The 25036-nt window shown below is 33.3% G+C and overlaps 1 protein-coding gene across 6 annotated transcripts in view; it reads left to right on the top strand.

Annotated features, from left to right (window-relative positions):
* Positions 1–25036, top strand: part of SCLT1 (sodium channel and clathrin linker 1) — a 179570-nt gene that overhangs the window by 6923 nt on the left and 147611 nt on the right. For 5 of the 6 annotated variants that reach the window (XM_032333406.1, XM_032333409.1, XM_032333407.1 and 2 more), the window contains exons 2-5: positions 4215–4282; positions 13816–13874; positions 14698–14770; positions 18211–18266. In XM_032333406.1, coding sequence (XP_032189297.1) covers positions 4215–4282; positions 13816–13874; positions 14698–14770; positions 18211–18266 — 256 coding nt within the window. Of the gene's footprint in view, positions 1–4214; positions 4283–5605; positions 5740–13815; positions 13875–14697; positions 14771–18210; positions 18267–25036 lie in introns of all 6 variants that reach the window. The other variant, XM_032333408.1, reaches the window with a different exon arrangement.

Here is a 25036-nt window from a genome sequence, read left to right as displayed (position 1 = left end):
CTCTGCCTACCTCTCTGCCTAATTGTGATTTCTTCCTGTCAAATAAATAAATAAAATCTTTAAAAAAGTTATTGAATACAGTAAAGACCTAGGTTAATGGAGAAATCATTAACATATCAAATTTGTGGATTAGAACACAATATATTAAGTATGTCAGTTCTTGATTAATTGTTAGACTTATGCATTCTCAAACTTAGTTTTGACAACATGATTCTAAAATCTAGTCGAAGAGGGTGCTTGTGTGGTTCAGTTGGTTAGGCATTCAACTCGTGCTTTCAACTTAAGTCATGATCTCAGGATTGTGAGATCAAGCCTCACATCGGGCTTTGTACTGGGTGTGAAGCCTGCATAAGATTCTCTCCCTCTACCTGTTCTCCTTACCCCCACTAGCTCACTCTCACTCTCTCAAAAATAAATAAAAATCTAGTGGAAGAGCTAAGAGAGTTTTAAAGAATATCAAGGTGGGAAATTTTATAGGCTGGTAATTAAGACTTAAAAATTTGATTATTAAATCAATATTAGATTTTCATATTGGTATATACATAGATCAGTGGAATAAATTAACACAGAAAAGACATATACGTGAAACTTGTTATCTGAAAGAACAGCAATACAAATCAGTGGGGAAAAGGTATTTAGCAAATGGTGCTAGGATAATTGGCTATCCAAATAGGAAGGAAGAAATAATAAAGATACCTTTCCACATATATAGAAATATTATCTGCAGGTTGATTGAGAAATAAATTATATTCAGACTTTAAGAAAAAATTTAAGGGCGCCTGGGTGGCTCAGTGGGTTAAGCCTCTGCCTTCGGCTCAGGTCATGATCTCAGAGTCCTGGGATCGAGTCCCGCATCGGGCTCTCTGCTCAGCAGAAAGCCTGCTTCCCCCTCTCTCTCTCTCTGGCTGCCTCTCCGTCTACTTGTGATTTCTCTCTGTCAAATTAATAAATAAAATCTTTAAAAAAAAAAAAAGAAAAAATTTAAGAAGGTGTCTTTATGATCTCAGGACAAGGAAAGATTTAGATTTAAATATTTTGGATGAATGAATGAAAGAAATAGGAGACTTAAGTTAGAGTAAAATTTTCTCCTTATTAAAGGCAACCTCTGAGGATTGAATGTGTTTCCTTCAGTAATCCACAATTGACTTTTTTTTTTTTTTTTAGATTTTATTTATGTATTTGAGAGAAGGAGCATGAGTGGGAAAGGAATATTTTTAGGAATTATGTATATGCGTAATTTTAAAGTTGCACTAATTTACGTTCTCACCAGCAGTTGAGAGTTTTCATTATTTTACATTGTCACCAACATTTTCTATAATTTTAGCTCTTTATTGTAATTTTAATTTGTATTTTCCTGATGTCTAATGAAGTTGAGCAGCTTTTCTGTGTTTATTTGCTCCCTGGGTAATCGTCATGTAAGGTGCCCATTCATGTCTTCTTACCACAATCTATAGTCTTGTCTGCCTTTTAATTGATAGTTTTTTGTATATTCTAGATACAAGCCCTTTTCTGTTACATGTGTTGGAATACATTCTCCATGTTTGTGTCTTGTTAAGTCTCTTTGTTGAACAGAAGTTCTTAATTTTAATGTGGTTCAGTTTATCATGATTTTTTTTCACTGTGGTTAGTGCTTTTTGTGTTCTGATTAAAAAAATCTTTCCCTATCCTAAGATATATAAAAATATTCTATACTTGTCTAGAATTTGTTTTAGCATTCACAATTAGATCTTCATTTCACCTAGAATTGATTTTTATGGACAGTGTTTTATTTTTTATGAGGATATCCAGTTGACCCAGAACCAATTTAAAAAAGATTCTTTTTTTTTTTTTTCCATTTTTTAAATTAACATACATTATTTGTTTCAGGGCTACAGGTCTGTGATTCATCAGTTTTGCACAATTCACAGCACTCACCACAGCATATAACCTTCCCAATGTCCATCACCCAACGCACCATTCCTCCCACCCACCTCCACTCCAGCAACCCTCAGTTTGGTGTCCTGAGATAGAGTCTCTTATGGTTTGTCTCCCTCTCTTTTGTCTTGTTTCGTTTTTTGCTCTCTTCCCCTAAGATCCTCTGCCTTGTTTCTCTATTTCCACATACCAGTCAATCAGAGAAAGACAATTATCATATGATCTTACTGATACATGGAATATAAAAAGATTATTCTTTACTTCACTGCTTTGCAGTGCCCCTTCAATCATAATTCAGTTGTTTTAAGTGAATAATTCAGGTGTTCTAAGTGAATGTGAATTTATCTTTATATTCTTTGTTCTCTTCCATTGGTTAAATTTGTTTATTTTTATATAGCTATCACACTTTCTAAATGACTGTAACTTTGTGATAAACCTTGGTATCTGGTAAAGCAAGTCCTCCACCATTCTACTTTTGCAAGAATGCCTTAGCTTTTCTTGTTATGTTTCCACCTATATTTTAGAATCACCTTTTAAATTTTTGCAGTATCATCTTTCGGAATGTTAACTGAAATTGCATTTAGGCTATTTGTAGATCACCTTGGGGAGAACTATCTGTCTTCACAATACTAACTCCTGTAAACCATGAGTATCTCTGTCCACTTAATTAGTCTTTAATTTTTCTCCTTATTGTTTCATAGTTTTCTGTACACAGTATTATACATCTTTTGTTTAAATCTTTTAGATTTATTCATAGACATTGGTTTTTTAGTATGGTATTGTAAATGATATCTTTTATTTTAACTTTGTTGCAAATATATAGTAATATAATTAAATTTTGTATATTGGCCTTGTCTCCAACAACCATGCTGAAGGTAATTATTCTAAGAATTTATCTTTGTGTTCTCTGGGATTTAATTATACCTATACACGATTAACTATGGATAATGGATAATTTTTTTTTCTTTTCAGTCTTTATACCTTTTATTTCTTACTTGCCTTATTGCATAAACTTAGAACTCCACTAGAGTGTGAATAAATGTCAAGAAAATTCCTTGTTCCCAATTTGTATTTCCCAATTTCCGGGGAAACTTTTCAACGTTCTCGTCCTTAGTATGATGTCTGGTGTGCATTTCTGTAGAAATCAGTTGTTATATCAAGGAAATTAACTTCTGTTCTTACATTCCTGAGGCTTTATCATGAATATATCTTAAATATCATCAGATGCTTTTACTGTAACTTGTGAGATGATTGTATTTGTTGATCTTTTTTTGTATGTTTATTTTGAATTTCTTTGGGGGTGAACTTTATTATTTCCTTCACTTGATCTTTGGGTTTAATTTGCTTTTCTTCTAACCTTTTGGGATGGACCTATATTTCATTGACTATAAACCTTCTTTTCTAATATAAGCAATTAAAGCTATAGACTTTTTTTTAGCAACTTCTCAGGTATTACATTTTCACTATCAATCAATTCAAAATACATCCAAATTTGTTTTGTAATTCCTCCTGTGACCCATGGGTTATTAAAAAGTAATTTTGAACTTCAAAATGTATTAAAATTTTCCCTTTTGGTTTTTTTATTCTAGCTTAATTGCGCTACTGTCAGGTAACATGCCCTCTTTGGCTCTCAGTCCTTTTGAAAGTTGAGGTTTACTCTATTGCTAGCAAATTATCAATGTTAAACAATCCATGTGATCTTGAAATAATTTTTCTACATTCACCGTGTTCTGTGTTTTCTTGATGTGAATAGAATTATTAAGCACCTTGTGCTTACTGAGAGCACTTGACTTTATTCCAGTCCTTCATTTTTATTATCTCTTACTCCTGTATAATTCAGAATCTTTGTCCTGCTGTTTCTCTTCTGTGTGGAGGTTTGTTCTGGAACAGAATTTTAGCCAATTTTCACTATTGGAAAAATACGACTATAGCTTATCTTTTCAGTTCTTTTCACTTCTAGTAGCAGGAATTTGGGGGCGGGGGGAATGGAGTACTTTTTTACTTCTGCTAGCCTGAAGAGTAAACCAGGAAGAATTGAGAATTAAAATGTAAGAAATCAGAACAATTAGTTCTTCGCAGCTATTCTTTTCCCACTAGCAGTAGGTAGTTGACCTATGTGTATAGAAGGGCCCTTAAATTCAAAAAACATGTGTTGAAATTGATGATTCATTTTGAGAAGCAGTGAAGACTAGCAGTTTTGCATTGGATATGTCAGATAATAACTATCTTGTTTGTAGTTTTTAAATATTGAGTATTAGCCAGTGAACTACAGATTGGGTTTTTTTTCCCCTTTGTTTCAGATCACCGACTAAATGAAGTTCTTAGACAATATCAAATGGAAAAATTTTCCAAATGTTCATCGGTGCAGGTATGTAAATTAGTTAAGGTCTAAAAAACAAGGTTCAGATTTGGTTGTAAATATGTTTATGTAAATATTCTACTTAGGATTATTCTCATGTGAAGTTGCCTATAGCACTTTGAAATTTACTTACAACTGGGATTTGAATAGGGAAACGTTTGTTTTTGCTTAATAAAAGTAGTTCTTTGGCCATAGAAATTGCCTTTTTTTCTGAATTGGAGGTTAGGTATTATGTATGATGTTAAAATATCTGAGTTCTAAAATGCGAATTCATTGACGTTTTGAAATGAAATCTTTTCTTAGGATATATTTCATAGTAAGCTTTAACTTGCAATTCTCATAAATTATGGCAAGCAAAAACTAAATCAAAACAGTAAACAATATACAGCACTGTTTTTAATACTTCTTTCCTTGGGTACATGTTCTTATTTAAATATTCTGTTAAAAATTTTTTGAACAATGAGATATGTTTATTGGTGGACTCTGAGTTACACAATATTAAAAGAAAAACAGTAGCTCCTATATTAGTGATAGCAGCCTACTGAATTAATAAGGATGTATTTTGATCTTGACATCAATGAATCTTGTAACCAAAACATTGTTTGGGGGCGCCTGGGTCGTTCGTTGGTTAAGAGTCCGACTTTTGATTTTGGCTCAGGTCACGATTTCAGTGTTGTGAGATAGAGCCCTCCATTGCTCGGTCCTGAGCCTGGAGCCTGCTTGGGATTCTCTCTCTTTCTCTCCCTCTACTACTCCCGCCCCACTCATGTGCCCTCTCTCTTAAAAATAGAATTGTTTTTAAGGTATTAAGAAAGAAGTTGTTTAAAAAGTAATAGTTTGAGGGAAATTGGAAGGGGAGGTGAACCATGAGAGACTATGGACTCTGAGAAACAACCTGAGGGTTTTGAAGGGGCAGGGGGTGGGAGGTTGGGGGAACCAGGTGGTGGGTATTGGAGAGGGCACGGATTGCATGGAGCACTGGGTGCGGTGCAAAAACAATGAATACTGTTACGCTGAAAAGAAATAAAAAATTTTTTAAAAAAGTAATAGTTTATCTTGTTGACTTGACTATACTTACACTTTCTTTCTTTAGTGTATTGTCAACATTTAGCATGCTGTTCTATTTTTATTTACAAAGTCCAGACTGCGTCCAGAGGGTCTTAAAATTATCCATCCACTATGTTAATCATGTTACTGTTTTTCTTATGTTATTTTGTTAGTTATGCTTAACTAAGAACTGTTATCATTTAGATGATAGAGAATTATAATACAGCAGCCTCTAAATTTTGTTCAGATTCTTAGGTTCTTTTTCTTCTGCTTAATGTCTTATAGAATATGTCTAAAAGGAGGATTCAAACAAAACAGTGATTTTAAAGCCTAAGAAGATTTCTTGGCACAGTTTTATATCATACCTACTATACATGGCTGACTTATGAAAGATGGTTTTACCAGATAAAGCAGTGATTGTATGTAGACCTTTAGATGCACTTGCCTTGTAAATTGTGATTAATTAATTAAAGCCTCAAGGTAACATACCAAGTAAGGTCAAGTCTTCTCTAATTTAATAGTGTACACTCCTGTGCAATTACAGCTCCTTGAATTCTCTAAAGGTACATATTCTTCTTTTACAGATGCTGTTATAGTCATACAATCAAACCTTGATTCCTAGCTTTTATTTTTGGTAGTAATATATTGTTACTGCGTTAGAGTCTTCTGAAGTTCGCTGTCTCTTCAGAACACATTGCTGTCTCAAAATACCAATCCCCTTGCATCTTGCCTACCACTGCATATTTTGCAGTAATGAGAAAGGAGGTGATATGAGAATATGAGAAAGAGATTAATCTGCTTTCTAGCATTATAGTCCATATCCTTGGCCATATATAGTGCATTCTTCAGTTCTTCACCCCAGAAATGTTATACTGGTTTCTGAAAAAATACTGGAAAAAGTGAAAAAGTTTGAAAAAAAAAAAAAAGAAAAAGAAAAGAAAAGAATGAAAAAAATTGAAAAACTGTCAAGATGAATTTTTTAATTTGTGTTTTTTTCTTTTTATAGTATTTTTACTTTTTTTGTGTGTTTGTAGACTTAGAAGTAGGAGGAAACCATTATTAAAGGTTATGTGAAACCCAGGAACACTGGCTGAGATCTCTTCTCACTAACTTTAATGATTGCTGCTAGCAACAGAAACCCTTCATAAATTTTATTTGGCCTTTTTGTTTAGCTGTGTTTCCCAGGTGTCAATTCTTATTAATAGATGCTCAATAAATATTTGTGGAATGAATGAAGCAATTATATCCTTCCTTTACTTTATTCCTGCTTACTAATTTCCCAACATCATTTGAGCTCTATATGCCATGTACAATGAGAGTTGAGATGAAAAAGTTATGATCAGGGTGCCTGGGTGGCTCAGTGGGTTAAGCCGCTGCCTTCGGCCCAGGTCATGATCTCAGGGTCCCGGGATCGAGTCCCACATCGGGCTCTCTGCTCAGCAGGGAGCCTGCTTCCTTCTCTCACTCTCTATCTGCCTGCCTCTCTGCCTACTTGTGATCTCTGTCTGTCAAATAAACAAAATCTTTAAAAAAAAAAAAAAAAGAAAAAGTTATGATCAGCTTGTGAAATACAACAGTTCATGCTTTTTAGTCTATTTTTCAGGATAAAATCACAATGAAATTCCCTTCTTTCTCACACTAGGCAAATGGCCAGGACTTGTGTTAAATGAACATACTTTATGAAACTTTTCTAATATTAGAAAAATAAAGCTGCCAGAATTTGATATTTTTTTCTTATATTTTAATTTGGAGTTTCAAACTTGATTTTCTATAGAAACTGTGCTATAAGTATAGTTGAAATTCATTTGTGCATAATCATTTATGCTTCCCATGGATCAAAGGAAGTTTTATGAATTGCCTTAAGGTTTTTTTGTATAGTGTTTCTTAGGGAAATACATGATATATTTAGAATAATGATACATAAATTATATGGATTTAAACTGAAAGTTAGATTTTCCAGTGTGTGCAATAGCTTGTATATTTAATATATTTGGTTCATTATACTTTAATAAGTCACTCCTCTTTTACTTATTTATTTTAAAGCTTTATTCATTTAATTTTAGAGAGACAGGGTGCATGCATGCACCGGGTGAGGGGCAGAGGAAGAGGGAGAGAGAGTCTTAAGTAGACTTGGTGCTGAGTCGGAGCCCAATGCAGGACTTGATCTCACAACATGAGGTCATGACCTGAGCCAATATCAAAAGCTGGAAGCTTAATCTACTATAACATCCAAGCACCCCCGTTCATCTTTAAAAATAGAAAACCTCTTATAATTGTATGTGACCTTCCAAAGATGGTTTAAATAACTAGTTTCTTGAATGATCCCTTCAGGGTTGTTGTGAAATTTAGTTGTCTTTCTTTGGTTATTTTGTGTTTTATGTGTAAATAAAAAGTATGTCAAGTGGCACTGCTCTCTGAGAGCATGAGATCCAGCACCATGTCAGGCTCCGTACTGAGCACTGAGCTTGCTTAAGATTCTCTCTCCCTCTCTCTTTGTCCCTTCCCTGTCACATGCATGCACAAGTGTGCTCTCTCTCTCTCTCAAAAAAAAAAAAAAAAAGGAAAAAATAATTTAGCACTTTAAAGAGAGTCTAAGTGTAAGAGTTTAGCAATTTCTGTACATTGACCTTCATTGATAAATGATGAAAATCCATCTCCCCATATATAAATGATTTGCTGCAACACTCAAAAATGTGCAACAACACTTTCACAAAATGCTAATCAGCTTATATTTTCTTCCAAAGGATGGCAGATAGGATGTGATTAATATAATTCATAGCCAGTGATATAAAGTAAGGGGCACAAAATTAAACATTCAGAATTATGATTAGAATACTTAGTGTGTGTTTTCCTCAGAGGAAGTATCTGGAATATCCTCAGAGGAAGAATCCAGAAATTTTGTCTACCCAATTATAATCCAATATTATTGGCATTCTTCTGTGATACACTCTCATCATCATCTCAGGAAGTCATTTTGGGATCAAAATAATAGAAATTAATTGTAGAGTATCTGTTATTCAAGATATATAAAATGCTTTGTATGTTTATTTAGTATAGTTTGTTTAAATTTTGTTTTAGAAAATATAAAAATGATATTTATAAATGCTTTCTTTGTGATCATAGCTTATTGGATAGGATTGTTAGTCTTGTTCACCTGAAACTAATATGACATATGTCAATTATATTTCAATTCAACTATATAAATATAAATATATGTAAATATATATATATATATATTTGGCTTTTATAAAAAGATTTTATTTTTTTAAGTGTTTCTACACCCAACATAGGGCATGAAACCCACAACCCCAAGATCAAGAGTCACACACTCCACTGAGTGAGCCAGCCCCATACCTCTATATAAGTGCTTTTATAGTCATTGTCAATCTTATTCTCCCAACTTGATTTTTTCCGCTAGATCTTGAATTATTAAGTCATGCAGTCTTTTATTCTGGAAGTTTCACTAGTAAGTGGGGAAGGATTGCTGAAACTATATTTTTATTCTTTTAACTATTTTTCTTATATTTTGATTTAATATGTTTACCTTATAATCATGTAATTTTTTATAATTTGGATTATTGGTCATTTACTCTTAAATTAGTATTTCTGTAACAACTATCATTAGAAAATAGTTTCAGAGCAGTGTCTTTATAGAATTCAGTTAAACTAATATATATTGAGTACCTACTCTATGTAAAGCACTAAGCCAGAAGCTTTAGTGATATGAAAAGGTATATAATAAAATTACCATTTCATAGGAACCTAAAGACTAATAAAAATATCAGTTGAGACAAATATTAAATAACTAGGTATAAGGCATATTATTCATATCTTAACCTTAAAGCCAAATGAGGGTATCAGAGAAAAAGGAGATCAAATATAGTTGGAGAGATCAGAAAAAGTTTCCTGAAGGATGTAGCATGTCTGATGGGTACTGAAAAGTAAGTAAGATTTCTAAAGAACTTCAATGAGAGCTAAAAGAAGGGGTAGTGGAGAGCATAGCAGATAGACTCACTGGCATGATGAGAAGCAAAAGGAGGTAAGAAAGTGGGAGTTGTATTTAGGGAGTAAAACATACTTCATTTTTTATACTGTGTTTGACATATACGAGAGAAGTGATGGAAAATAACATTAGGAAGAGTAGGTTTTGTAGAGTGCCTTAAATGGTTAAGTTGAGGAGTTTGGATTTAATTTAGTAAACACTGTGCGATTCCTAAATATTGTTTAGAAGAATGATAAGGTAGAGTGAAACTCAGTAAGAATAACAGTTAAGAAACTTAAAATTGATGGGTGGGAGGTTAATGAGGGCTTGAATTATTATTTTGTAGAATGCCATCCATCTCCCAACTATTAGTCATAACACTGGTAGTTGTTTTGATTTTTATAAAAATTTCTAAGAAATTTGAGAAATATTTTTAAAGTTTGAATTACTTAGCTATCCCAAGAAGATTTTTAACTAACTTTTGAACAATTGAAAGTTAAAATATCACTTGTCCATTAATTAATATTTAAATAATACAATAATTATTTTTAATAGTCTAGGATTAATAAATCCTACCCTGAAATTACATAGACTACTGGATGCATTTATTCTTTAATCTATCAGAGTTCTCTCTGGAAGGTTATCCTTTTTGTATAATTCATCTTACAGTCCTAGATCCATGTCAACAGTTGAGGCTGTATATTTTGAGAAATCCTTTCCATGTTGGTTGGAGGTTCATAACATATACTTTGGTTAGCTAATAGAGTGTCCCCCATATTAAGTAAAAAGAAATTTTAAAAGTAAAGAGCAAAGATTTATTAAGAGCTTTCTATATGTCAGGAATTATACTAAACACTTTGAGTATATTGTTCCTTTATTTAAATTTTTTTCAAACATACATCAAAGTACAGAAGTTACTAAAAATGGTATCTGGTAGCTAGCTACCACCCAGTTGTGTCCATTCTTAATTTTTTGCCATGTTTACTTCCACTCTTTTTTTCTTTATTCAGTCTTTTTTTTTTTTAAGATTTTATTTATTTAACAGAGATCACAAGTAGGCAGAGAAGAAGAGAAGAAGACAGAGAGAGAGGAGGAAGCAGGCTCACCGCTGAGCAGAGAGCCCGGCTCAGGGGCTCAATCCCAGGACCCTGGGATCCTGACCTAAACTGAAGGCAGAGGCTTTAGCCCACTGAGACACCCAGGCGCCCTGTCTTTTTTTTTTTTCTTTGTTAAAGAAAGAAGACACTGCAGAAACAATTCAGTGTCTGTACCTCTTGTGTCTTTCCTTCTATCCCTTTCCAGTGGTAATCACCATTCTAAATTTAGTGTTTTCCAATGGTATATATGCTCCCAGTACTTTTACTATGTATGTTCATATCTGCAGTAATTTTATTGTATCGTTTGGCAAGTTTAAAATCTTTTATAAGTGATATCATACTATATGTATCTGACTGCAAAACTTGCTTTTTTTGCTTAAAATTATTTTTAAGAATTTGATACATGTATCACAAGTTCATGCATTATATAACGTTTGTCCATTACATTCCACTGTATTATTAGACCACAAGCTATCCATTCTCCTATTAAAGGACATTTAGATTTTGTCCAATTCTTATATTTTGCAATAATCCTTAAGCGCATTGTTAAACATGTCTCCATATACACATCTTAGAGGTTTTTTAGGATGTATACCTAGATTGGACTTTTTTCATCTTCAGGTTTACTAGAAATTGTCCGAGGTGGTTGTACTCGTTTTCATTCCCATTCATGGTGTATGAGAGTGCTCCTTGTAAAACATCTTTCTGAGCCATTGGTTGCATTGTCAGACATTTTGTTTTGGTCGGTGTGGTTGGTGTAAAATGACATCTCACTATTGTTTTATTTGTATTTCCCTAATTATTAATGACGTTGTGCTTGCTTTTATTTGTCTGATCTCAGATTTCCTCTTTATTTTGCTTGTTGATACTCTGTTCACTGACACATGTGGAAAGTTCAATTTGTGGGTTTTCATTTATCTTATTTATATGCTTTATAGTGGAAAAATTTAAACATTTAATATAGTCAAATGTGTCAGTGTTTTACTCTTGTGTCTTAAGTCCTTTACTTGCATAAGTACATAGTTAAGTCTTTAATTAATCAGGAATTTATTATTGTGTATTATGTAGGAAGGATGTCTGGTATACGAATAACTTCTAGAATTAGCCTATTTGCTTTTGGGTTATGCCCATAGTGATACATATAAATCTTGTTAATTCCTTGAACTACTTATGGGATCCTATTGTATTACTTTCCTTTTAGCCTATTGTTGGACATTTTATCTGTCATTACAGTAAAAGCTGCACTGAACATCCTGTATATCTCCTTGTGTTTGAGTATTTATTCATACTTTATACTAGATAATAAGTTTTTGGTCATGTTAAAAATGTTGCTGGCCTTTTAACTTTGCTTATGGTACTTGCAGCTGCATAGACGCTTTAAATTTGGGTGTTGTAAGAAATCTCAGTCTCTCTATTTATAGATTTTACACCGGGTGTCTTCCCGCTAGAAATGTATTTTGAGTGGAAGTATTGGGCTTTGGTTGATATATTAGTGAACAAAACAAACAAAAGCCTCTGCATTTTTTGGAACTTAAGAAAGCTTTCACTATCCCGAGGTCAAAAATGCAATTTTTTTCAATAACTGTTAAATATTTTTTAAACATTTGGATCTTTATCTGTAATTTATTTTTCCATATAGTACATGCTGCAATCTAATTTTATTTTGTTACCTAACACTGTTACTTAAAAGCAGTATTTTGTCTATTCAGTTATAATTTCACTTCTTTTAGATGTCATGTTTCTATAAATTTTTTATCTATTTCTGGATTTCCTATGCTCTTCTGTTTGTTTTTTTAAATTATTTTTATTAATATATAATGTATTATTTGCCCCAGGGGTACAGGTTTGTGAATCGTCAGGCTTACACACTGTACCATAGTGTTTTAATCACTCTAGCATTAACAATGTTTTGATATGTAGTAGGGCAAACCCTTTACTCTTTTTTCTTTTCCATCCCTCCCCCCCTTTTTTTTGGCCAGGTTATCTTGGCTATTCTTGCACATTTACTCATTCACAAGAACTGTAAAATCTGTGTAAGATAAAGTTTCATAAATTATTCTATTGAATTTTTGTTTTGGAATTGCACTTGCAGTGAATTTTAAAGAATTAATATATTTATAGTATTGACCATTCACATATCCATGAATAGTATAGTACTATTTATTTATATCTTCTTTTATGTCCTTCAGTAAAGTTGATTTTGCAGTATAATTATTGCAATGGTCTTTGTTTTGTTTTTGTTTTTTATTCTCAAGTACTACCTTTTGTTACAGTAGTGAATAGAGTATTATTTCCTTTTACATTTTCAAACTATTGCTGGCATTTGGGAAAGCTGTTCTCTTGATCTTCTATCTGATAACTTAGTGTATTCTCTTATTAGACCTAATAATTGGTAGATTATACATAGATTTCTAGGTAAATGGTCAAATTGTCTGTAAATAATAATAGTGTTATATCTTCCCTTTCAACATTTAAATTTTGAACTCTCTACCCTGTTTCCACTGACTAGAACCTCTATACAGTGGTGAAGTTAGCAGTGATGGTGAGCAGCCTTATATTATACTGCATTTAATGCAGTGTTGTTGGTGTTTTACCATGAAAGATAGTAATTGATTTAGGTTTCTGGTAGATATTCTTTATCAAGTTGAGAAAATTCTTCCTATTTCAAGTTTGCCGAGAGTTCTTATTATGCATGGATGTTAAAATTTACCAAATCAACTTTTTTAAAATTAATTAATTTATTTTTAGCATAACAGTATTCATTATTTTTTCACCACACCCAGTGCTCCATGCAATCCGTGTCCTCTGTAATACCCACCACCTGGTACCCCAACCTCCCACACCCCCCCACCACTTCAAACCCCTCAGATTGTTTTTCAGAGTCCATAGTCTCTCATGATGCACCTCCCCTTGATTATGCTGAGTGAAATAAGTCAAGCAGAGAGACTCATTTATCATATGGTTTCACTTATTTGTGGAGCTTAACAAATAGTATGGAGGACATGGGGAATTAGAGAGGAGAAGGGAGTTGGGGGAAATTGGAAGGGGAGGTGAACCAAATAAACTTTTTTTAAAGATTTTATTCATTTATTTGACAGAGAGAGATCACAAGTATGCAGAGAGGGGGAAGCAGGCTCCCTGCTGAGCAGAGAGTCCGGATGCAGGGCTCAAGCCCAGGACCCTGAGACCATGACCCGAGCCCAAGGTAGAGGCCCAACCCACTGAGCTACCCAGGCGCCCCCCCACCCCCAATAAACTTTCAAATCAGTTTAGATGATTACTTGTTTCTCTTCTTTTAAATTGCATTAAGATTTTCTAAGGTAAATTTTTAAATTGTATTTAATTTTAAACTACCGCAAATTTGGGGCTTGGATGATATGAGAAAACATTTTAAGATGCAATATTCTCTGTTATAGAAAGCTGTCTTGAAAGGAGATGGGGATGACACATTAGAAAACACAATAGTTGATCAAAGGTAAGGTTGAGTTACCAGAAAAATATTATTTTCTTAAGTATATTTGTTATTGTTGAAATAATTCCTTTAGTATTAGGATGGTTTATTTCATAGTCTGCTATAATTAGATTTGAACATTGACTATACAAGTGGAAAAAAAGCCAGCATTGTAATCTATAAGAGTAGCTCTCAAATGGGGTAATTTTATCTCCCTCCTATTCATAACCTCTGGAGTTTCTAGAAACTGGCCCTCAAAAGTGGAGGGCTAAGAGAGACTGAAGGAAGAGGCAGACCACTCCAGATTGGTAAGTGGCAAATTTATTAAGCAATAGAACCTATTGATGAGGCTTGTCTTGGGAGAACACAAGACAGCTATATTTCCTCACCTGCCTGCCATAATCTTGGAAGCTTAAACTTGGTTCAGTCAGAAATATAGGAGGCCTTACCTGGATTCACTTACATACCCAATATAGATAGCCTCAGCATCACATTACTATCTTAAGGCTGTATCCTTGGAGCTGCTTCTGGAAGTGGGGAAGGCAAGCAGAACACATATTCCAAGGGTAAGGGAGGGGGTGAGTAGCCTCCAGTTGCCCAGGTTCAGCTCAAGAATCAACTGGCAGTTGTTTTCTTGATGAACTCCTTCATTACCTCCCTTCCCTCAATATTTGACAATATCTGGAAGTATTAATTGAGCTAAGATTGAGAACAGGAAAAAGACAAAGTATTGATTGCTGTGGATAGACTTATCATTAAAATGTTCATATTCAATTTCGTTACGTATTATACATTGACCTATATTAAACAATATGTCCTTTTTTAAAATTATGTATTTTTTCTTTAGCTTTTTATCTCCTCTTATTATTGAGTATGATAAGCATCTGGAAGAGCTACAGGGGCAGCTGAAGTATTATCAGGTATGAAATCATAGTTATCAAGCTTTTTATAATATTCTATTAAAAAGGTAAAATACACTTTTCAAAAACATTGATGATGAATAAAATATTTAGCAATAACTAATTAATTCTTGGCTGTCTATAAGAGAGAAAGTGTAGTACGTGTGTGTGTGTGTTTTAAGATTATCTTCAGTTTTGCTTTTTAATCCAGTGTTCCCTTGCTCCTGACATCTCCCAAGATCTCCTAGGTGCTTGAAGCTCTTAAACTCATTATTATAAGCTTATATCTTTATTTTCCCCCAGGGAGATCCAAAACCACTCCATACTTTTAGACCTTTCTCTTTACCCTCATTCTACCTGTATTTCCCATTACTTAGAGGATGGATTTTTCACCCACTTTCAAATATTATGTCCATCAGATTATAGATGCATTTGATCAATTTCTAATATAGCCTTAAGCTATGGCATCTTTTTTCTGAAATCCTCCTAGTAGTGAGGTTTATTTTAGGAGTGAACAGAGTGAAGAAACTGAGGACACTTCTATATCCTAGAATTTCTGAGATTAGGATATACAGCAGGCTCATGGAGAACTAAAATGATAGCACAACATTGCTCAAGATATAATCTGAGTTTCAATGATCGATATTTTTAGAATATACCTAATATTTATAATCTGTTTCTTTGATTTTAAAATGTTTTTTACATTTTCCTCCCAAACTTTGACCTTTCTGATTGTTGGATAACCATATAAAGGAAGCATTTGTTCAAGAGATGCTGTATGTCTCAAGCTAAGCTCACCAGAAGGTGGTAAACTTCTTAGAGTTTGAATATACTCATCATTGTGTTTGGTTTAGATACCAATCCCTGGATCAGTTCAGTTGGGTAGCAAGGTTAACTTAATTTTAATGCAAATGAAAGTATAGCATGTTTTTATATGGGGCTGTAAATGTGGCAAACACTAAAAACTTTATTTATATCTCTCTCCACTTCATGCAGGGACAGCAAGAGATCCTACCATATGCTTTGAAGTTTAGTGCATAATATGCCCTCAATTTTTGATGAATGAATTGAAAACCAGGACTTATTAGAACAAGATGATTAGATCTAGCTTAACAATCTCCTACTTATAAATTACTAGATTGACAAAGTATTTTACTAAAAGAACACATAATGCTTTCATTTTCTAAAAATAAGTTAGGGTTTCCATTGCATTTGATATTAATACTTTCATTTCCAGGATTAATCCTTTAATATAAATTTACAGAGTGATCCTGTAGACCCAAATTTCAAAAACAAGCATTTCTTTAAATTGCAGTTACTGTCTTACTGTAAGTTAATTAGATGTTTTCCTAGTCTTTACTATGGGCTTTTTTTTGCCTGTGGTCATTTAAGTTCGAACCTATCATAGTAATGTCTTTTAATCTTTCTAATTGACAATTAAAGAACAATAGAAAGCTCTGTTCTGCACAAATGGCATTTTGCTTTTCTTTTTAGGGCTAGTGAGTTTAAAGTTTCTGCTGAATTCACTCAAAATTGCTATAATGACATATTATGTGGTTCAATTGTTATAAAATGGGATAACTAGTTATCTTGAATTAAACTTTTAAATGTTTGATTTCTTATAATCTAACTGATTCATATATCTCTATAATCAGCTATTTTACTAAGGTGTTTAACTTCATTCCCCCATCTAACATTCTCAATCTAAGAGTGATTATTGAATTAATTACAAGAGAGAGAAAACTGTAGGAGAAGGCCCAAGGGTCTGTAACAAGAGTAATTGCTACTTTTACAGACGGAAAAAAAGATGCTGACAAATCTAAGAACAGTTGCTCACATGAATATTACTGACAAGTACTAGTTCTTAGGATCTTTTGACCCAGTAAAAAGAATAGTTTATCCTGAAAGCAGGAAAACTATCACTGTATTTCTTTATATGAAAAACTTCCTTCCAAAAATGTAAATAAGGGAAAATTTGGTAATACAAGAGGTACTGCTGAGATTTTGTTTACTTCCAACTATTAAATATTTTGGAATATTTGACAGTAAAGAATCTTTAGTGTGACCATAATGATTCACCTTTAATCCTAGCTATTATATATACATTCTAACTATTTGAGTAATTTGAGTAAATATTTTTAAGATGCACCAACCTTTTTACAACTTTTAAAGATCTTGCAAGATTTTGCAACTTTTAAGATCAGTTTTGTTGTTGTTTTTTTAGTGGCAAGTATCAGGATAATTGCTACAATAAAATACAAACCTCTTAGTTACCATGGCATTCAAGAGCTGCTGCCTGCCTTTCTAATTTTCTTTCACTGCATCATGACTCAATGTATGGTTACTTCTTAGTTATCTGATAGTGAATTCATTCATTTTAATTTAATTGTGATTCATTCACAAAAAGGACCTGGGAAATGTTCATCTTTCCTAAAGCCAGCTTTGTATTTAGAGTTGGCTGTTTCTGATTTCCTAGTCCAAGCTTCCACTAGCTTCTCTGGTTGAAAAGGAGGCAGAAGGGCTTGGAGGATTGCCTGTTCCACCCTTCCCTTGCCAGGTTCACTCCAGGCTTGGCTCCTCTCCTTTAGCCTAGGTTACTCAATCAATATTAATGGACATACCATGAGTTGATTGCAGTTTTGTTTTAAGTGTGATTTTACATGGTCTCCTTCCTGCTCTCCCCTAGCCCGTTTACTCTCATTGAGAGCTGACAACAATGCCTGTGTTCTAATATTTTTGCCTCTTTGCTTTTATACATATATCTCCCTACTTGAAATGCCTTTTCTTTCCTGTTGAGATTTTACAATCCCTTCATCTCCTCAGAGAAAATTAATCATTCCAAACTCATTCTCTTTACAGTTTATATTTTATTCTCATTTTTATATGAATTAGTGATTTTTTTTCTCCATTTTTCCTATTAAAGTATATGTTGGTGACGATACAGGTTTACCAACGTTGTATGGTGTGGAGAGTTTAGACAGTTAATAAAGGTGGCAAATAGACTGAGCAAATTACTGCTATAGATCTCTAGTTTCTTTTTCACTGTTAACATTTTACTTTTTCAAATACAAGCTGTTATCTGGGCTTCAACTAAACTAAAGTGGATTAAGAATACATTCAGGGTATGGGGATCATCTGGTATTTGTTACAGTGACATACTGAGGAATATCTCTCATCTGTTTTTTATAAACATCTACAATCATAGGACTGCATTTGTGAGTATTTCTCAGTGTGTCATATAAATATTTTCTTTATATTTCAAAATGAGTGTTTTATTATATATTCTTTATGTATTATTCTGTGTATCATTAAAATATCCAAATTTACTAGTGCTTATTAGAAGTAAAGAATCATTGTTTCTTATCAGTAGCCTAGTGCCATAGAATCTGACTGCTTGGTTAGGAATGGATTACATAATAGAGACCCATCTACAAAATATATTCAATATTTTAATCTTTCAGAAACATATGGGTGAGATGAAACTACAGCTTGAAAATGTCATCAAGGAAAATGAAAGGTAAATCAATTTAACTGTTGATTCCTTTATTGTTATCCTAGGTAACTTTTATTCTTCTTATTTGCTCTTTTATTCATATAGTACACTGGTTATGAGTGCAGACTCTGGAGCCTGATTTCCTGTTTGACCCCTGGGTCCATTACTTACGAGCTATGCAACCTTACTTGGGCAGTTACTTAACCTCTTTGTGCTTTAGTTTTCTCATCTATGAATTAGAAATAATTATTTCATAGTGCTGACTATAGGGGAAAATAGGGTATATAATAAATACTTTATAAGTATTAGCAATCATTAATAGTATAGTTATTTTAGTCATGTATGTTATGAAACATACTGATAAAAACTGTCAACCCATCATCCAGTTAAGAGCTAAAAGAGGTTAACAGTACTGGTATACCTACCCATGTTTTCCTTCCCTATTCATTCCTCTCCTGACCTCTGCTGGATATTAGTACTTTCTTGAATTTCGTGTTTATCATTCCCTTGCTTTTTAAATTTTTTAATAAGTGTTGTATATTCCTAACAATAAATTATTCAGTTTTGTATTTTTTAAACTATATAAAAGTGATAATCATTTAGTCTTCTGGGACTTTTTTTTTCCTACTCAGCATCATACACAAACAAGCACAAGAGTTTCAAGGGATAATCTTGCTGGGTCATAGATTATGTAAATATTCAGTTTTACAATATAACCCAACTTAATTTGCAAAGTGGCTGTACCAATTTACATTCCCGCCTGTGATATTTATGAGTTCTTACTGATCTACGTGTTTTTATCAGCACTTAGTCTTACTAGGTTTTTAAATTTTTGTTATTTTAAGTCTTGAAAGGTTTTTCATTGTGGTTTTAATTTAACATTTCTCTGAATCTAACATTTCCCTATAATACTAATATGGTTGACCATTTTTCATATGTGTATTTACCCATGTGATTTTCTTTTCTCATTAAATGCTTGTTCATTTTTTTTCCCATTTTCTATTTACCTTTCCCTTATTAAATTATCAAAGTACTTTATATACCCTGTATTCTGAATATTTGTTAGTGTGCCAATCTGTGTCAATGTAAAAATACTACTATAAACGATAACCATTGTAGAAATTTCAGAGAGGAAGGAATTTAGTTACTTATCTGTAAGTGCTACTAGGTCCCTGATTTTAGGATCATAACTTAGGGATTGTGATCTGGAGGTTGGATATTTATGTTGCTGCCACCATCTCTGTTGCTACTCCTACATTATCATTTCCATAAAGCTGGAGCCTTGCCATTGGAAAGTGAGGCACAGGGTTTTGACTGTAAGAGACCCTCATATCTATCCAGTTTTGCTTGCTATCTGTCATACCAGTAGAGGAATATTCTCAGCTCACTTCTATTTACCATATCCCCCACAAGGGCTTCTCACTGGTAAAACTTTAATCCTACCCACAACTCCAGCCTCCAAGAACCTCCGAGAAATAGAGTTTTAGACTTTCTGCCACTGTGCTAGAGGCTGAAAGATGAAAAGGGATGGGAGTGAATAATGTTGCTGCAGTACCGTACAATAGGTGTTTCCTGTCTCTGTTCCCAGGTTATGATAGGTTTCATGAAAAGAATTTTCTATTTTGTTTTTAATCTTAAAAGATAGTTGAATCCAGCTTTCTTCTTATGGTTGTTATTCTTTGTCTCTCTAACAAATCCCCTCTCAACCGGTGATCATAAAAATCTGTTTTTTGCTTAAAATGTTTAAAGTTTTATTTTATCCCAAGTTTCTAAACTTTAACTTTAAAAGATTATATAGCTGGGCTGAAATCTGATATATCTTTTGTTGTTGATTTGTATAACTAGACCGAAAAGTAAAGAGGTAAAATTTTTTTTTTTTTTTTTTCTTAGTTCTAAATTCATTTAAAACACACGCTCTTTTAAAGCTGGCATTCTTTTGTATGTATTTTGGTATGTTATATAGCAGTTTCCTTTTTTGTTGTTTAATATAATACATGTTGTTCTTTAGACTAGATCTCCCATGGAATTCGTATGTCTGGTTTTGACTATTTTGTCATCTTCTCCCTTCAATTTTAAAAAATATGTTTCACTATTTCTCCTTTTCTCTAATTTCTGAAAGCTTCATATATTTAAGCTACTAATGTTGGCTGAAGTGTAAATAAATCCTTTAATTGGGTTTTCAATTTTTATTTGTTTTTCCCCCAGGGAAAAGCTTTTCTAACTTTAACTTTTTATGATTTACTATTTTTTCTCAAAAAAGTTATTAAATAAACTATGCTATTCCTATTAAAGAGCATTGCTAAGATTTCTGAATCACCAATGTATATAGATTAAGCTTGTATTTTAATGTAATGGGAATAGAAAAAGGTACTATAAGGTCAAGATAATCATTGTATTTCCTGTATTTGATTCCACATACTTATTTCCTTTCATGTCTGGTTCTTTTTAAGCCAGTCTTTTAAAAATTTGCCTTCACCTATTTAATAGTAATGTGGTCATGTCTCATGAATGTATTTATTCCTAGTACAATAGGAAAGGAACAATAGGAACAAATGGATTCTGAGCTTATTATAAAGGCACTTTTGGTAACTGGAAAATTTCTCAGTTTTAAAGTGAATTCTTCTTATTATGTTTTTAGGGCAACATCCTACCTTTTATTATGTGTTGCAGTTAAGAACTGCAAAATCAAGAGTTTATCATTTTTAAGGAGAGTATCTTAAATGTGTGTACATAATCAGTTCTGAATAATGGAAGCTAGCAGTGACATGGATTATGTAGTAGTATGCAATTCTACACTGTTGGGTTTAGAAATGTTTTAATATTTACATTTTTATATGGGTGGATATAATGTAAGAATTCACTACAGATAGGAAATAATGAAGTCATTTTAAATCAGGCTAAGGAAGAGGTGAAAAAATACTTTCCTTCCTCCCATTTTTAAATTTGTTCTTTGAAATCCAGCTTCTGTTGAGAACATATATTTTGTTTTGTCCTTTTTTTTTCTGTAATACCATCTTTTCTCCTCAAAACTTATCAGAGGAAATAAATTGAATGCAGGATTATATGTACAGCACTTTCTGGCACTAAATACTAATTTTTTATTGTTTATTAAATTATTATTCAGGCTATTCATTTGTTGTCTCCATATGAGCCATTTTTAATTCTTTCATTCAGCTCTGATTTTGTTCCAGTGTCCATGTGCTTGGAGGAGAAGAGCTGCTTCCACAATTTTAGATGATAAGCCTTTTATTTAAACTAGTTTGAATTTATTTTTGCCAGGGATTGGTCTAGGAATGAACACAGAACCCTACTTTTAGCCAGTGAAGTATAAGAGAAAGTCTGTTGTAGAAAGTCTGTTGTAAAAGTGGCTGGCAAGAAGAAAGCTTTACCTCCTTCCAGCTTGTCGTTTTAGAAAGTGGTTTATGAAGTTGATAAAACCATTTTGTATCCATGGGGATAGATATCCACATTGAAAGAAGGGAATTATTGAACTGCTGAAACAAATCTGGAACCACTTACCCTTCTGATTTAATATTAGATGAGGTAATAAAATAGTCATTCAGTCATTCATTTATAAGTATTTATTGAGTACTAAGTAAGTACCAGGCACTATTCAAGTGAATACATCAGTGATACACTGATAAAACAGACAAAAATGACCAAATATCCTTGGGGTGCCTCAGTCGGTTAAGCATCAGACTCTTGATTTTGGCTCAGGTAATGATCTCAGGATCCTGGGATCGAGCCCATTGTTGGTCTCCCTCCTCAGTGGGGAGTCTGCTTGTCTCTCTCTCCCTCTGCCCTTCCCCCCACTAGTTTGTGCATTCACTCTCGCATGCTCTCAAATAAATAAATAAATCTTTTTTTTTTTTTTGTAAGATTTTATTTATTTATTTGACAGACAGAGATTACAAGCAGGCAGAGAGGCAGGCAGAGAGAGGGGAGGAAGCAGGCTCCCTGCTGAGCAGAGAGCCTGATGCAGGGCTCGATCCTAGGACTCCGAGATCATGACCCGAGCCAAAGGCAGCGGCTTAACCCACTGAGCCACCCAGGCGCCCCAAATAAATAAATCTTTTTAAAAAATGATTGTCTTTACTTTTTGTTAGGCATTTTGTTACTTACAGCCAAAATATACTAACTGATAGACTTAATTGTCTATCAGTTATCTGTCAAAGATTCATAAACTACAGCCTGTGGATCAGATTTGGCCTGCTATCTCTTTTTGTAAATGAAGGTTTATTGACTCACAGCGACATTCATTCATTGATATATTGTCTGTAGTAAATACTGCTGTTCTTGAGTTACTTGAGGTCTGTGGGGAAGAACATCCCCAAAAGTCTGCCAAAATCCTAAGCTTTATAAAGTGTTAAAATTTCTGTTTCAAATCTCATATAAAACCAGTGCTACCCTGATTTCCCTATGTATCTGTTTATAACCCAGTTTATTGTTCTTTTATTATGTGCATATACATACTCTCTTACCATGGTTCCCTTTGATTACTAGTCTCTCATCACGTCAGCCTTCTTATTTGGCTTTCTCAAACCTAGCAAACCAGTGTTCCCCTGAAGACCTTACCTAATACTTTTGCCTAGAATACTCTTCTCCAGAAGACTAGTAGGACTGTCTACCCTTTTTTCAGCCCTTTTTCAGGAAAGCATTCCCTGAGTACATTGTCTAGCTGTTTCCACCCTCTTCTTTTTTCTATAATACAATTTTATTTTATTTATGGCACCTATTACTACTTGAAATTATTTTTTTGCCTTTTTGATTATTTTTTTGTCTTATCTACCAGAATGTGTTCTTCATGCGAGCAAGGCCCTTATCTATTCTTTCTTACTGCTATATACCTAACACCATTGAATAGTGCTTTATCTTTTATGCAAAAACCATATAATTCAATTTTTATAATTTCTAGTTTGAGTTTCTTTGAAGGGTAAAACTTAGAGATCCTTTTGATCTCCTTTTGTCTGTGATTTTATAATTTTTCTGATTTTTTATAAATATTTTACTTACCTCTAATTCAACAGTAGTTACTTAATTACTCATCTTCATTGAGCATTTTGTTTTCAGCTTAGGTTTCATGGGGAAAAAAAACTCTTTTATAATTTAATTTTACCACCTTGGGTCATATTTAATTAAAGTAATAATAACAGGTTCTTGCAGCTATGATGTAGATTGACTCTTCCAACCTGTTTTTAGTATGCCTTCCTGTATTACAGAGACTAGAAAACTAAAAACTAGCTCAGGATATGAATTAGGTTCTGCTAATGATAAGTACTTGTAGGAGACCTAAATTAGGAGTAAGTAGGAGGGAAAGCAGTATCTGAGGATCTAATTTTGTGGCTGAGATCTAACAAGTGTACTGTAGCACTAGAGCTGATAATTCTGGGCAGCTGCTTCTATTGAAGCTAAAGTAAGTTGTTCCTACAGGCAATAACTCTCAGACAGTAACATCCTAATCCCAGGATCTCAGATGAAAAGGTGTGAACTTGAAACCAGCAGTTGGTGTAGTTGCTTCCTGATTATCTAGCTTCCTAATTATGGCCCACATATAAGTGGGCCATAGTTAGATTTTAGCAAATCAGTTTAGCTAAACCAGTAAGATTGACTTTTTCTAGAAACTGCACTAGAAAATAGAGATCAGCTGATCAGTGGTGACAGCAGGAAAAATGAACACTACTAGTTAATAGTTAATAATAATAAAGATAGGGATACCTGGGTGGCTCAGCCAGTTAAACATCTGCCTTCCGCTTTGGTCATGATCTCAGAGTCCTGGTATTGAGTAAGCCACGCAGCTCCTTGCTTGGCTACGAGCCTGCTTCTGTAACTCCCCCTGCTCCCTCGTGCGCGTGCTCTCTGTCCCAAACACAAATAAATAAGTATCTTATAAAAATAATAAGGATAACACTGTCTACCTCCACAAAGCTTTATATGATTTTTCTTCTTACTCTCAAGCCATCCAAAATGATGGAACTTTCTTCTTTTCATTTTCTCAAGGCTCTTACATTTTTTAAGAAAAGATTTTATTAATTTGACAAAGAGATGGAGGGAGCAGCAAAGAGGGAGCAGAAGAGGAAGAAGGAGGAGCAGGCTCTCTGCTGAACAGGGGCTCAGTCCCAGGATCCTGACATCATGAACTGAGCTGAAGAGAGACACTTAACCAACTGAGCCACCCAGGTGGCCCTAAGCGCTTACATTTTGACTTAATTATTATATATTTGAATAAGTACAACTAGAACCAGAAGTCTTACCATCTTGTATGTAATACCTCTTCAAGTATTTATTGAACATGATTCAATTACTGATGTCTGATCTTCAAGATTTATTAATGATATATTAAAAAAAGCTTTGGAAAAGATTAATTTCTTGAATCTTTGCAGTAATTAAATGGTTTTATTTTCTCAATTATACTGCTAATATTTTTAGAGAATTAGATAAAATAAATTTAATCAGTATTTGCAAATATATTATTACAATTATGTTTCAGAGGAAATGGCAAAAATGTATAAGAAAAATAAGCATAAAGATTAGAGGATAGGAAGAACTAATTAGCAAGTTTGAGTATAATATTTTGTTTATATGCACTCATATCAACCAAGAAGAATACACTGTTGTTTTTAAAGGACCATGAAACATTTATAAACATAGACATGGATTGCAAACCTTGCCCACTGTTATACACACATATGAATTTAAAGCAATATAAGTCATATAGTAAAATATCATATATATATATGACTATATTTATAGTCATAGTAAAATTAGAAATAGCAAAAAACAGCAGTGCCTGGCTG

This window comes from Mustela erminea, chromosome 2 (assembly GCF_009829155.1).
Source record: "Mustela erminea isolate mMusErm1 chromosome 2, mMusErm1.Pri, whole genome shotgun sequence".
Taxonomy (NCBI): domain Eukaryota; kingdom Metazoa; phylum Chordata; class Mammalia; order Carnivora; family Mustelidae; genus Mustela; species Mustela erminea.
Note: the sequence above shows the minus strand (reverse complement) of the source record. Positions and strands in the feature narration are given on the sequence as shown.